The 14027-nt window shown below is 44.7% G+C and overlaps 1 protein-coding gene across 7 annotated transcripts in view; it reads right to left on the bottom strand.

Moving 5' to 3' along the window:
• MYBPH (myosin binding protein H) overlaps positions 1 to 11976 on the bottom strand; it is a 46273-nt gene extending 34297 nt beyond the window's left edge. For 3 of the 7 annotated variants that reach the window (XR_013230536.1, XR_013230535.1, XM_077335106.1), the window contains exons 1-3: positions 11639 to 11973; positions 9714 to 9848; positions 6504 to 6671 (exon numbers count right to left, since the gene is read on the bottom strand). Coding sequence is in view for 3 of the 7 variants with exons in the window: in XM_077335106.1 (XP_077191221.1) it covers positions 6504 to 6671; positions 9714 to 9848; positions 11639 to 11798 (463 nt within the window). In the remaining 4 variants the exon portion in view is untranslated. Of the gene's footprint in view, positions 1 to 6503; positions 6672 to 9713; positions 9849 to 11638 lie in introns of all 7 variants that reach the window. The other 4 variants (XR_013230537.1, XM_077335108.1, XM_077335107.1 and 1 more) reach the window with 3 other exon arrangements.
• Between the last annotated feature and the right edge of the window lie 2051 nt (positions 11977 to 14027).

Raw genomic sequence — 14027 nt, 5'->3', positions numbered from 1 at the left:
CTGAGTCTGAATCAGATGGCACATAATACTCTGAGCTTCACTACCCAATCACAGTCCAAGAAGCCTGGATACCTTAACACCATTCCCTTGGCATAGCATCAGCTTTACATGGCATAGCTATACAAAATTGTTGATTTTCGGGGTTTTATTCTGTAATCATACTTTGGCATACTTTTTTAATTTTTAGGGCTTATGGTATCACCAGCTCGTAGTGTAATGGTTAGGAGTGCGGACTTCTAATCTGGCATGCCAGGTTCAATTCTGCACTCCCCCACATGCAGCCAGCTGGGTGACCTTTGGCTTGCCATGGCACTGATAAAACTGTTCCGACCGAGCAGGAATATCAGGGCTCTCTCAGCCTCACCCACTTCACAGGGTGTCTGTTGTGGGGAGAGGAAAGGGAAGGTGACTTATATGCTTTAGGATGCTTAGGGCTAATCCTGCGTTGAGCAGGGGGTTGGACTAGATGGCCTGTATGGCCCCTTCCAACTCTATAATTCTATGATTCTATGATTATATGACTGTAAGCCGCTTTGAGCCTCCTTCAGGTAGGGAAAAGCGGCATATAAGAACCAACTTTTCTTCTTCTTCTAAATGGAAAGCACCCTACAGCCACTCCTACTTTTGTCTCACTTATCAGTGCAATCCTAAAAAGAACTGCACCCTTCTACATCCACTGAAGTGAATGGGCTGTGGATGGTGACTGCACTGAGTGTCTCCCGCTATGGTACTCTAGCAGCACTATGACTAAATACAGACTATTGTTGTCGAAGGAAGATTGTACAAATCCCTGAGTTCATGCCAACCATGGGAAATTACGACTTGCTAAATGGTCAGTTGCATTCACCCTAAACCAGAGCTGCATATGTTACGACATGCTCTGTTATAGCAGAATGCTTCTATTAACATTCTTGGGTAATTGATTCAGTACCTAAACATCAAGGACAGTCTGTCCTTCACCCTACAGCACATTCCTTGCAGTGTCTGAATCCCTAGGCTTAAGGCAAGAGGTTGTGTGTCTATTAACATATGGTAGAACTGTACCTTTATATGTTCCCTTGAGAGGCAGAAGATGTCTGTGTCTGTTTAATGCCTTGTCATCACCTTCCCTAGAATCCAAATAACAGGGATGCAATTCTAGCTTGCTTCATTACAAGCAGTCCCCCGAGTGCGAAAGGAATTATGTTGGGGTTTAATAGAAGATCCATGTGTGCTTCTGGGACTTATACGTTCCAAAGAGATCATGTGCAGAAGGGTCCCGGATTAAAATGAAGGGGAATGATATTTCAGCAATTGTGTGCATGACACATAGGCAATACAAGAAGAGAGACAAACGCAAATGCTGCAGCCAACAACTAAATCAGCATTTTCATCTAGCCATTTAACTAGTTCTGGAATCCTTTCCTGACACTTCTCCATGACAGTCTTGAGAAATCCAATATTGCAGTGGAAAAGACCTGATTTATATATAACTTTGCAGACTTCTGCATAAACCACAATGCACAATTTAGCTGCAGTTGAAGGTGCCATGCTAGTTTTTAAAATCTGTACATACCCAGAATTATTTCTCTGCAAATGTCCCTGTACTATGTAACATTACGTGATCTGAATGATTAATATCTGGCTTTTAATCCCAGTTTTGCCATGAAGCTCTCTCGGTGAAGCCAGTTCAATAACTTTTTCTCTCAGGTCAGCCCACCCCACAGCTGTTGTGAGAATACAGTAGGACAACCAACCTATCTATTGGCCAAAGTGTGCCAGGAATGCTAAATACAATGACCATTTAAAACTTTCCCCACCAACAGATTCTTGAGTCGAAATGCCTAACTTTATTAAATCTGCACCTTGGTGAGAGCCAGCTTGGTATAGTGGTTAAGAGTGGTGACTTCTAATCTAAGGAACTGGGTTTGATCCCCTTCACATGCAGCCAGCTGGGTGACCTTGAGCTAGTCACAGTTCTCTTAGGGCTGTTCTCACACAGCTGTTATCTCAGAGCTCTCTCAGCCCCACCTACCTCACAAGGTGTCTATTGTGGGGAGAGGAAGAGAAGACAAATGTAAACGATTTGAGCCTCCTTTAGGTAGTGAAAAGCAGGGTATAAAAATCAACTTTTCTTCTTCATCATCATCATAATTTTAAGTTAGTGTGTGTCTGTCAGTAGACAGCTGTAGTTAAGGTAACAGAGAAAGAGCTCCTTTAGAATACTGGTCTGAGGTCACCACAGGGGGAAGATATTCCAGTACAAGTATTATATGACTGTGATATTAAGCCACTTTTATTAGTCTGGTCCCCAAGGCAAGACTACAGACCAATTTTAAGACACAAAAAGCACGTATAATTGCATTTATGATCCACTTACTTATTTATATCCTGTCTTTCTCCCTCGCTGAAATGCAAATCAGCTTTTAAAACTTCCTCAGCTTTCTCACAACAGCCCTCTTGGGTTGGGCCCAAGGCCACCCAGCAAGTTTCCATGCTAGAGGTGGAGATTCAAACCAGGGTCACCCAGAGTCCTAATCCACCATTCTGTTGACTACACCACACTAGCATTAAACATGCGCTACAAGAAGATGGCTTGGCTAAGACCAACAGGTAATCACAAAACTGGGTGTGTGATTACCAACTGGGTAAATAGTCCCTCAGTCTCCAAAGGGCTGTAGCACTCTTTGGGAACACTTGATCCTACAGCACAACACACAGGTGGTCAACCCGAATTTCTTTCTGGAAGTGTACTTAAAGCAGCAGTATGAACTAAGCACCATAACTGTAAACTACAACAACAACAACATGGTATTGATTTTCAAGCTGCCAATCAAGTACATAAAAATCCAGCACAATCACAATATGCTGTATAGTGCAGTCAATCCATGGTTTTCTCAAACTCAGTTCTGAATTTAAAGCACTGAAGGGAAATGATAACAAGATGCAATTTAATAAAGATAAGTGTAAAGTTCTGCATCTGGGTCAGAAAAATGAAAAGCATGCCTAGTGGATGGGGGATACGCTTCTAGGTAACACTGTGTATGAACGAGACATGGGGTACTTGTGGATCGTAAACTAAACATGAGCAGGCAGTGTGATGCAGCAGTAAAAAAGGCGAATGCCATTTTGGGCTGTATCAACAGGGGCATCACATCAAAATCACAAGATGTCATAGTCCCATTGTATACGGCACTGGTCAGACCACACCTGGAGTACTGTGTGCAGTTCTGGAGGCCTCACTTCAAGAAGGACGTAGATAAAATTGAAAGGGTACAGAGGAGAGCGACGAGGATTATCTGGGGCCAAGGGACCAAGCCCTATGAAGATAGGTTGAGGGACTTGGGAATGTTCAGCCTGGAGAAAAGGAGGTTGAGAGGGGACATGATAGCCCTCTTTAAGTATTTGAAAGCTTGTCATTTGGAGGAGGGCAGGATGCTGTTTCTGTTGGCTGCAGAGGAAAGGACATGCAGTAATGGGTTTAAACTACAATGATATAGGCTAGATATCAGGAAAAAAATTTTTCACAGTCAGAGTAGTTCAGCAGTGGAATAGACTGTCTAAGGAGGTGGTGAACTCCCCCTCACTGGCAGTCTTCAAGCAAAGGTTGGATACACACTTTTCTTGGATGCTTTAGGATGCTTTGGGCTGATCCTGCATTGAGCAGGGGGTTGGACTAGATGGCCTGTATGGCCCCTTCCAACTCTATGATTCTATGAAATAAAAGAATTGACTTTGCCAATGCATTTACACACTTCAAACACAGGCATGTGGTGAAAACATACTCTTTTGCCAGTCATATTCATAGTAGTTACTGCATGATTTCACGGCCAGTAGACAACCTCAGAGACATCTTCTGACACCCAAACCCTTGAACTGCATCCACAGAACAACAGTTTTTTACACATTAACTAGGATCCGAGAGCATAAAGCGGTTGCCTGTATTTTGAGTTAGTTCACCAAGATTTGGGCTCCCAATTAATTTGACTTTTAGGAAAACACGAACAACATTAGTTTCAAAATACATCTTGTATTGTATTATGTGGGACATAATTATTTTTATTGCAAATCTTGTGAATCTGAGCCCTCCCAGTAATGCACTGCATGTTTTAAAGCATGTACTTAGAACTATATTCAGATTTAGGTGTGAATCAAATATAGCTATGGTACATGATTTGCTCACATCAAAAGATTTTGCTAAAATTGTCCATCTGCTCAGCTTTGTCAGTGCCAACATGACTGCCAGGAAAAGTCTTGCCAAGATCTTAAAAGTAACTGTGCATTTGACTCAATCAGGCTAGATATAAAAAACACTGCTTTTGAATTCTTAAAAGTGTTGCTGAACCCTTCTTTGTCTACTATTAGGGTACACAGTTGGGGAAGGCAGTTCTTCAGTAAACTCAAGCCAATGCACAGTGACGTGCCACATTTCAGCCGAGTACCCAGCTCCAAACTGGCTGATGGGAAAGGATGTCCATCACCAGCGTTCATCATTTTCCATTAACAGGTTTGTCTAAAAATAATTCCTCTCCACAGTGGAAACTGAAATTAGGTTAGTCAGAAGTGCGATCCTGCTATCCAGGTTATACAGGGTCACACTCCACACAAGATACTTTCTCATCCCATAGCAGAGGGGTAGCTATCCCCGGAAAAAGCTGAAGGTACTTCTAAACATATAAAATGTAATGAAGGTCATAATTTAAATTGAAGGAACCAGGGAGACCAGATGCAGAGGAAGATAGGACTCCTGTGCCCCTGAATAGATTTGTAAAAAGGAGGGTGGTGGCAGGTGCAGCTTGCCATGCAAGGGAGAGGAAAGCTGCAATTTCAAAAATATCATCCTTTAAAACAGCTCCCTGGTTCCTAGCTGGGGAAGAGATCTGGGATATACAGCTTCCAAGGCACATCATGGCACTGAACAGAGTTGCTGCTTCATTAGGTATGATTGCAAAAATGCAGTGAATTTATTCTCATGTTATTGTGTTGATCTCAGCAATGTAATCATCATTTCTTTGGTGAGAGTGGTGATACAAGTACAGGACTTTCAGGCCAGGCTGTTCTTGCCATTTTTGTTTGACAGGACTGAAGACATAACTGAGCAGATCTTATTTTCAGAATTGGGTTGTGTTTATGCAGAACACATAATCGCAGTCTTCTCTCTAGTCACCTGTACAGTTGGAGGCAGATGAAGGAGCTGGGTAGGTTATCTTAAGGGCCTTCTTGGTGTCAAGAGGATCAACCTTTTCTCAGGGATGTGCCCAGTGCTTCCAACTGCATGCTGAAAATGTCACGCTTAAAGCACAGGAAGCTGCCATAACCCTCATATAATACATTTTACTGTCAGAGGTGAGACTGACAAAATTGTTTTAAACTGGAAAAAAATCCTATGAGCTTTGTGAAGCGAGTAATTTGGTCATAAAGCTTATTCGCTAAGTCCTTGTTGCTAACAGCTAGGTCATTTTACTTCTGTATTCTGAAGAACAGGTTTGTGTTCATGATAATAAGTTTTTATAATTCCCAAACATGCATTTAATTTAGGTATGAAAATGTGTCTAAGAGCATGACCAGTAATGCAAGTTTTCCATAGTGTGGTGCCTATTCCAATGTTATCACATATATATGGTTCTAAATATACCACTTTTGGCAAATAAATAAATAAGTAGGAAAAATGAACTGAACTTTGAATGAAGGGGATGCAGGAAAAGGTTATTTATTAAAGATGATTTCACACATAACATGTACAATGCAACCCTAAACAGAGTTACACTCTTCTAAACCCATTAAAGTCAGTGGTTTAGGAATGGACTGTGTCTCCCTTTTATCTTATTGTAACAAATTTTAGAAGGAAAAAGAAATGTCAAATAGGCAAAAGCAAACTGGCTAAAGCCAAATTGCACAACCTTCACTGCATACAGCATGTAATATTCCGACTACAATAGTCCACCAAAGCAAGTTCTAACTGTAGACCGTTTATGCACTGGAGGTTTCATGCTGGGCTGCAGGTTGGAGTTTTAGTTGTGGCAGGTTGGCCCACCTTTTCCTGCACCCATATGGGGGAGCATTTGGCCTGGTGCATGTCATCTGCCCCTGATTTGTGTTCCTGCACAGGAACTGGGGCAGTGAAGTTCTCAGTGCATAAACGGTCGTAATGATGACATCGTAGACTGAGGATGCTAGGATCACCATTACGTAGGTTCCTGAAGCTTATGAAAGCCATAAAGGGAACCAGATTGGCCTTGAATACCGTATTTGGGTGAGCAAGTGGCATACAAATGTTGTTGTTTAAAAAAAAATGAGGCTGAAATTGATTTGCATTGTAAAGTGCAAGATGGTTGAAATAGCTCTGTATTTCATCCTTCCTGCATGGCTATCAATTGATTCAGGAAGCCAATACATACGGATTTAAAACTGAGTCACAGTTGACCAAGCAGCCTCTTTGTACAATCAATGTGACTGAAGTGTAACTCAGATAGTGATGTTTTCTAACACACTACATGTGTATATGTCTGGATGAAGATACATACCGAGAATCTCTCTGATGAGGAGGGGCTGGTCCAGGACAGTAGGTTCACTAATTCCATCACCCTTCACGGCTTTTACACGAAAATGAAGTTTATCTCCAGAAGTTAGGTTGCGGATTACGTAGCGAGTAGAGAGGAACGGTTTTTCATTGGCAGCCACCCAGTCGGTAGCTAAAGCAAAAATACAAAGACAGTTGAGAGATGTTATTAGAAGCAAGCAGTTCACGAGCAAAGAACACTTGTTTAAAAAATGGACGAGGAAGTTGCTCTAAATAAAACATCATCACGTCAGCCAGTGTGGTGCAGTGATTGGAATGTCAGGACTACGATCTGGGAGATCCAGGTTCAAATCTCCACTCTGCCACGGAAGCTTGCTGGTTGCCTTTGGGCTAGTCACACTCTCAGGCTAACCTACTCACAGGGTGGGTGTAAGGACAGAATGGAAAGGAAAAGAGCACAAGCCCACTGGGGGGAAGAGATAGCATATAAATATAAATGAAGCAAATAAAATAATGAAACCTTAAAACATTATCCACCCGCAGAGTTCTTTCTTGACAACAAGAAGTCACAGTCTACAGTCCTATGTCAGTTACAAGAGAGCGAAGCACATTGAATTCAATGGATCAAAACAGACATGCAAAGGATTAGAATTTTTTTTAAATAAAAAGCTAAACTTAAAAGGGAAACCAAAACCCAACCTAACCAGAAAAGCTAGGAACCCAAAGGTTGAGCTGCAGAAATATTTTTTTTTAATTTTACAAATATTTATTATATAAAGTACACTAACCAACACAATAATTTGACCACTGGGGAAGACGCCTCGGGATCGAAAAACATTTGTTCCATTCTGCTGGCCTATTTCATGTGCAGTTAGAAATGTGTTATTTTTAAATCATGATGACCATGTTTTTAATATGTGGAATGAGTGCACTTTATATAATAAATATTTGTAAAATTTATATGTAAAGGTAAAGGTAAAGGTATCCCCTGTGCAGGCACCAAGTCATGTCTGACCCTTGGGGTGACGCCCTCCAGCGTTTTCATGGCAGACTCAATACAGGGTGGTTTGCCAGTGCCTTCCCCAGTCATGACCGTTTACCCCCCAGCAAGCTGGGTACTCATTTTACCGACCTCGGAAGGATGGAAGGCTGAGTCAACCTTGAGCCGGCTGCTGGGATTGAACTCCCAGCCTCATGGTCAGAGCTTCAGACAGAGCTTCAGACAGACCTTACCACCCTGCGCCACAAGAGGCTCTTGTATATGTATATGTATATGTATATGTATATGTATATGTATATGTATATGTATATGTATATGTATATGTATATGTATATGTATATGTATATGTATATGTATATGTATATGTATATGTATATGTATATGTATATGTATATGTATATGTATATGTATATGTATATTATTTGCAGCTCAACCTTTAGGACAGTGGTCCACAACCTTTCTAAGGCTGCAAACCAGGGGGGGAGGGCGATCCAGCGGCCACGCGTGCGCATTTGCGCCATGCATGGCTGCAAATGTGCATGCATGGCACTTCTGTGCATGCGCACTTGCATGAAACGGTTGTGCATGTGCGTTTGCAGCCGCACATGGCGCAAACGTGCATGCATGGACCTGCCACGCATGTGCAGCCGGCAGATCGCCCTCCCCTCCCACCAGGAAGTTTCTCACTGCGGGGGGGGGGCAGGGAGAGGGAGCTGCAGTCCGGTGACGAGACCCGGTGGTTGGAGACCACTGCTTTAGGCTCCTTAAAAAAAAAAAAAAAAGCTAGCCATTTCTGAGCTGATCTGTCCTCTTCCAAACAAATCTGATGGAGCGAGATGTCTCAAAGAACCAAGATTGTTTTCTTCTTACTTTCCATCTAGCCCTACTGGAGATGGAACATTCTCATGGTAACATCTAGACAGATTTCTTCTATGATCATGTCCAGTCCATCATTGTAAACCTTTGTGTTCTACTGACAGTGAATATTTCTGGCCTCAAATTCAACAGATTCTAACCACAGCAAAGGTAAGTTTTACCATGGTCTCAAGCAACCAATAAAACCCATGAAAACTATGACAAAAGGCCTCTAAGAAGGCCAGGCAGCTACAGCGTGATAGATACAGGGTGAGGCATTTATGCAGGTTGAATCTGGTTCAAATAAAATATTCAACACACAATCTGAAATACAGAAAGCAATCTACAACCATGAAAGAATGAAACAACAAAATTATTTATTTATGAGAACTTATCCATCCAGCTGCAGCTCATCAGGCCCCCCGCTAGCCAACCAGCTTCAAATCCATCAGCTTTTTTATTTTTGGAATAAATTGTCCCATTCAAAGAGAAAGGATGATTATTTATAATAATGGCATATTCCTTGTATAAGGCTGCCTCTTGGGATGGGGGTGGAGAGCCTGCCACGATCAATTGATCAGTGGTCGGTAAATCAAACAACTCATAAATGAAACATCTTAGTATCATTCCATTTTAAATTGTGACTCTTTATACAGAGTCGACACCTTTCCCAATACAAAATATAGCTGTGTTGTATTTTTTATGCTTCAGGAAAGAAACATTGCTGGGGAGCAAAGTCTGGCATTGTACCAATGATCACTACACAAAAGGGATCTGGTGACCCAAAAACTGGAGCTAAGGGGGACTGCCCATGCTTCTTCCTTCCATTTTGAAAGCCCCTCCCATGTTGCCCCGTGCAAGAGTCTGCATGCTAAGATCATAGCTGTGAGGAATATGCAGTAACTTCCTGAGTGACAGGCAGTTTTCCTTTTTTTAAATAATTCCATGGTAAGCAGATGTTCTGCATGTGCAACTTTCCCTGTTTCTCACGCACGGAAGAGAAGCACAGCAACACTTAGGCTGCATTGTATTCAGTAATAAGCCTCATTTTATTCAGCAGGGCTTGCTTACTCCCGGGAAGTTGGTTTTAAGAGCAGAGCCTCACAGTGCAGCCCACAGCAGAATTACATCTCTCTAAGCCTCACTGACTTCAGTGGGCTTGCAGGAATGTATTTCTGATTAGGACTGTACTGTCAACAGGAGAAGCTATCCTAGGTCGTGTCTCCTAACCTCAGAACTTTCAGTTCAGTGAGGGTTTTTGGATACATCAATACGGAATAAAGCAATGACACTCAACATGCAGTGCTGCTTTCCATATTAGTACATGCAGCTCCATGCTTACAAGGGAGTAAAGCCTACTTCCGTCTTTGCAGTATTCCACCAAATATCCATCCAGGCCCTTGGGGCCCACTTGTTCTGGTGCGTCCCACGTCAGAGTCACCGAGCTGTCATTCACATCGTCCACTATCAGATTCACCGGCTGACCAGGCGAGGCTGCCACCACAGATACAAATGCATTAGCATGGTATTTGCCCTTCCCTTCTTACCAGCATATCCTTTCTGCTGTACTAATCCACAGCACTCTCCTCCTAGAAATTATGGTCAATGACTTAGGTCCAACAACATGTTACACTAAATTGTATGACTGCTACTCCTTGCAGGCTTTAATTCTCCCTTTGCCTTACCTTCTCTGAGCAGAAACACCCTTCTCCCCTGAACTGCTTTAAACCTCAGTAGGGAAAAAAGACAGGCACAAACATTGCCTCTCTATTTTCGTTTCCTGGGGAATTTACTGTCAGGGAAATGGAACGGGAAGAAGAGTTATGACTTTCATTCCCCTGCATCATGCCCCCTCCATATTGCTCTCCTGCACTGATGGCTTTCCAGTCACGAAATGGCAGTATCATGTGTTGGACTATCAGTGAGCAGCTGCCCCAACCATACTTGAGATTTTTCAGAATAGTAATAAAAGTTATCATTCCCTAGGCAGCCAAAGATCTCTTTAAACATCACCTCAGTAATGTTCACAACTCCTAAAGTCTGAAGCGGAGAGGTAGTGGCTTGCCTTCAGTCTGCTCGGATTTGGCCTGGAAAATTCCATCTCTCAACTTTTCGGGCTCTTTCCCACCATGCTGTGCAAGCCAAGATCCTTCTTCAGACTCAAGAACACACAAGCCAGTTAGAACATGATGGAATTGGGAAGGAGAAGATTAAGAGAAGCCCTGCTGCGCGTGGGAATCGCAGAGTTGGAAGGGACCTCCAGGGTCATTTAGTCCAACCCCCTGCACTATGCAGGACACTCACAACTACCTGTCCACCTATGGTGACCCCAATTTCATGCTCAGGTGATCCCCCCACCAAAAATCTCCAGAATCCAGCCTGGCCTGGAGGAAATTCACCTACCATCCCACAGTGGCAATTAATATTTCCCTGGGTAAGGATGTTCATGGTTCTCACAGAAGGGGCCTTTTGCCAATTGTGGCTTCTCTATTTTCCCTCCTATGCATTTCACAGGACATTATCACAGATGCTATGATGTATTTTAGATGCATCACTTACAATTAATGAGTGGAAGAAAATGGGGGAGCCATTTTTAAATCATACACAAAATCCTGCCAATGTGGGCAACAGAAAAGCCATAGTATGGGGAAGCCAGCCTCCCGGTGGAAATCCCCAGAATTCTAGCTCATCTTCAGACTCCCTGGAGAAAAGGGATGATTTGGAGGGCGGACTCTGTGGCACCATCCCCAAATCTTCAGGAGTGTCCCAATCTGAATGTGGCAATCTTACACACATTGCCTATCATTGACCTGAGGGGACCTGGCAGCTCTACCACTACCTTTAGTTCAATATTTAACACGGGAGGGGAGAGGAAACTGCCAAAACCAGATAGGAAATCCAAGCGTGTGCCCACCGCAGTGGCAAGCAGGCCTCCCCTCACTTTCAGGCTGCCTTCTCCTGCCTCCCCAGGGCCAGTTGCTTTCCACCCTGTTTTTATTAATAATTGTTGCAGGTGCGCGCAGAAATCCTCTCCTCCTGAGCATTTCCCACGTGCTTTTGCAGCTGGACTGTCCTGTGCGGAAAATCTGCTCCTAAAGTGCATTGGCCAAGGTGTGCGGGATGAGCCGCTTGGAGAAGCGATCTCGGAAGCCGCTTGCGAAGGGTTGTCAGTAATGAGAGGCGCAAAAGACGCGCGCGCCTGCCCCCTCGGGTGCCCGCTCGGCGCAGGGGGAAGGGTTCTCCTCCCCACCCACCCACCCACCCAACCCTGCCGCCTCACTCACGTCCTTTGGGCTTCTGGGGCGCGGGAGCGGGCGGAGCCGGGCTTGGTGGCGCGGCCTCTGGATCGGGCGCAGGGGCCGCCGCAGGTTCCGCTGCGGGGGCAGGCTGGCCTTCGGGTGGGCCGGCCTCTGGGGCCGCCGGGGCCGCCTCTTGGTCGGACATCGGTAGACCAGTAGAGACTGGGGCTCCGCTCGCTGCCTCGGTGTGGGGGCGCGGGGGGATCGGGGGGATCGGCGCGGGGGGCGGTTACTTGGCGTGGCGGGGAGGACACCGGATTCGGAGACGGAAGGCGTGCGGCGGTGGGTCTCTGCTCCAGGCGCCGCGGAAGGGGTGTCCCTTTGCGCCCAGCAGGGGCATCTGGGGGGTTTTATATTACCCGCATCCACCCTCCAGGCCTCCCCCTCCTCTCCCGCGCGCCCTGGCCCACCTGTCTGGGCGGGAGGGGGAGCCAGGAATAGACGCCCAGCAGCTGCGAGCTGCAAATTCAGCACCTCCTCGGGAGTCGCTGCGGTCTGTGGGGCACCGGGACTAGCCCGCGGGTAATTTCCTACGGACCTCCCTCGCCAGGCACCAAAGCAAGGCTGAGCTGGGGGTTAGCAAGGATTAATCTGAGCTTCCTCTGGCCAGGATTTAAGCTCTGCAACCTGCTTTTCTTTTTAAATGCCTGAGCCTGGCCCTGAAGCAGACCGAGGATCGCCTCAGAGAATGTGCAGAATCTCTTTTAGGAGATCCAGGGAACTTAAACCCTCCCAAGCACGCACAGCGGTCATCCGGAGAGTCCCACACAATGATGCAGGGGTGGCTCATGGGAAATTCACAATCTTTCTGTTCAGCACCTTTGCATAGAAGTGGAGATGTGGGGAGCACTTTCCTCCTTCTCCTTAAAGGACTCTGTTATATGGGTTTGTGCATCCTTTCCCACTGTACATTGTCCCACCTCACTAACAGCACATTTACATGGGCTGCCATGCAAACTCAGTGGTTTGTCAAAGGAAGCAGGTTGCAAGCTACTGTTACCTCTTGTACCTTGGCCCTCCATCCATCCTGGTTACGGAACATTCATCAGTGTCATATCCATGAGGCCATGATGCCCATAATTAATCAGTCACTAGTCATTTTTCTTCAGTCACTAATACAGGCAGTCATCTGTCCACTACTTTAAAAAACAGCACTAGAGGGAAATGGCCAAGTATTACCCAGTCTCTAATTTGCCCTTCCTCAGCAAGACAATAGAACAACTAAGGTCTTCCTGGATGACTCATGCTTCAGACCTTCTGTCCTTCTTCAGGCTGGGCTTATAAAGCAGAAACAGAGTTGGTGGCTTTAGCTGACAATCTCCTTTTGAATGTGGATGAGGGTCATGCCTCTCTTTTACTGACTATATCAGCAGCCATCTTGTCGAGGCACCTGGAGGCAGAAGGAAGGATTAGGGTTGTGTTTTAGATTGGTTTTTAGATCATTCCTTGTGAGCAGGCTTCAAAGGGTTGCTGTTGGAGACTGACCATCATCGGTGTGTGATTTATCTTGAAGGGTTCAGCAGACACGGACAAGAGTTCTTTGAAAACAACCGCTTTTTATTAACACCAACTCCAATTAGCAATACCAAATGGCAAACAACAGAACTCACTGAATTTACATACATTTCAGAACCCCAATTGGCCCTTAATGGGACTTTACTATCAGACCATGCTCAGAGTCTCAGACAAGTTTGTTATTGGCTAGTTTACAGTCCTTCATTTGCATGCCGCCAGTTCCAGGCTGAATGGCCACGTACCCAACAGTTCCTTCAGTCCTTCTCGTTCTTATCCACCATGCTCTTCAGTCTCTATTTAAAGCCCTCGGAGAAGTGATTTGTGGATTTGGAGCAGGTTGCTGTAAATATGCTGATGACTTCCAGCTCTATACTTCTTTATCCAAATTGAAATTTGGTGTTAAAGGTCCTAAACCTGTGCCTTAATGTTGCAGTTAAATGCTTGAGGATGAACAAGTTGAGATTCCAAGATGGACATTAAATGGTTAGTAAAGGCTGAGATCTTGAAGAAAAGCAGTGCTTCCTGCTTTTGAAAGGGTCCAGCTGACATGCTGACTCAATTAAGCCATGGGGTTAAACTAGACCCAGCACTAGTGGTGGAGATGCAACTCAACGCAGCATCAAAACAAGCATTCTTCCAGGTTTACTTAGCCTTGACTCAGCTGATTTAGCCACGTGGACCCATGCTATGGTTACTTAGAGTCTGGCATTAAAGACAACTTGGACATTCCAGTTGGTGCATAATGCCAGAATCCAGTTGCTGTTGGGTGCTAGGTGGAACATATATCATACCCATTCTGCAGATTCTGCAGTAGTTACTGGACAGTTACTGAGTTCAAGGTTCTGGTTATCACCTCCAA

Source organism: Paroedura picta, chromosome 4, assembly GCF_049243985.1.
Source record: "Paroedura picta isolate Pp20150507F chromosome 4, Ppicta_v3.0, whole genome shotgun sequence".
NCBI lineage: Eukaryota > Metazoa > Chordata > Lepidosauria > Squamata > Gekkonidae > Paroedura > Paroedura picta.
This window is presented reverse-complemented; position numbering and strand designations above follow the sequence as displayed.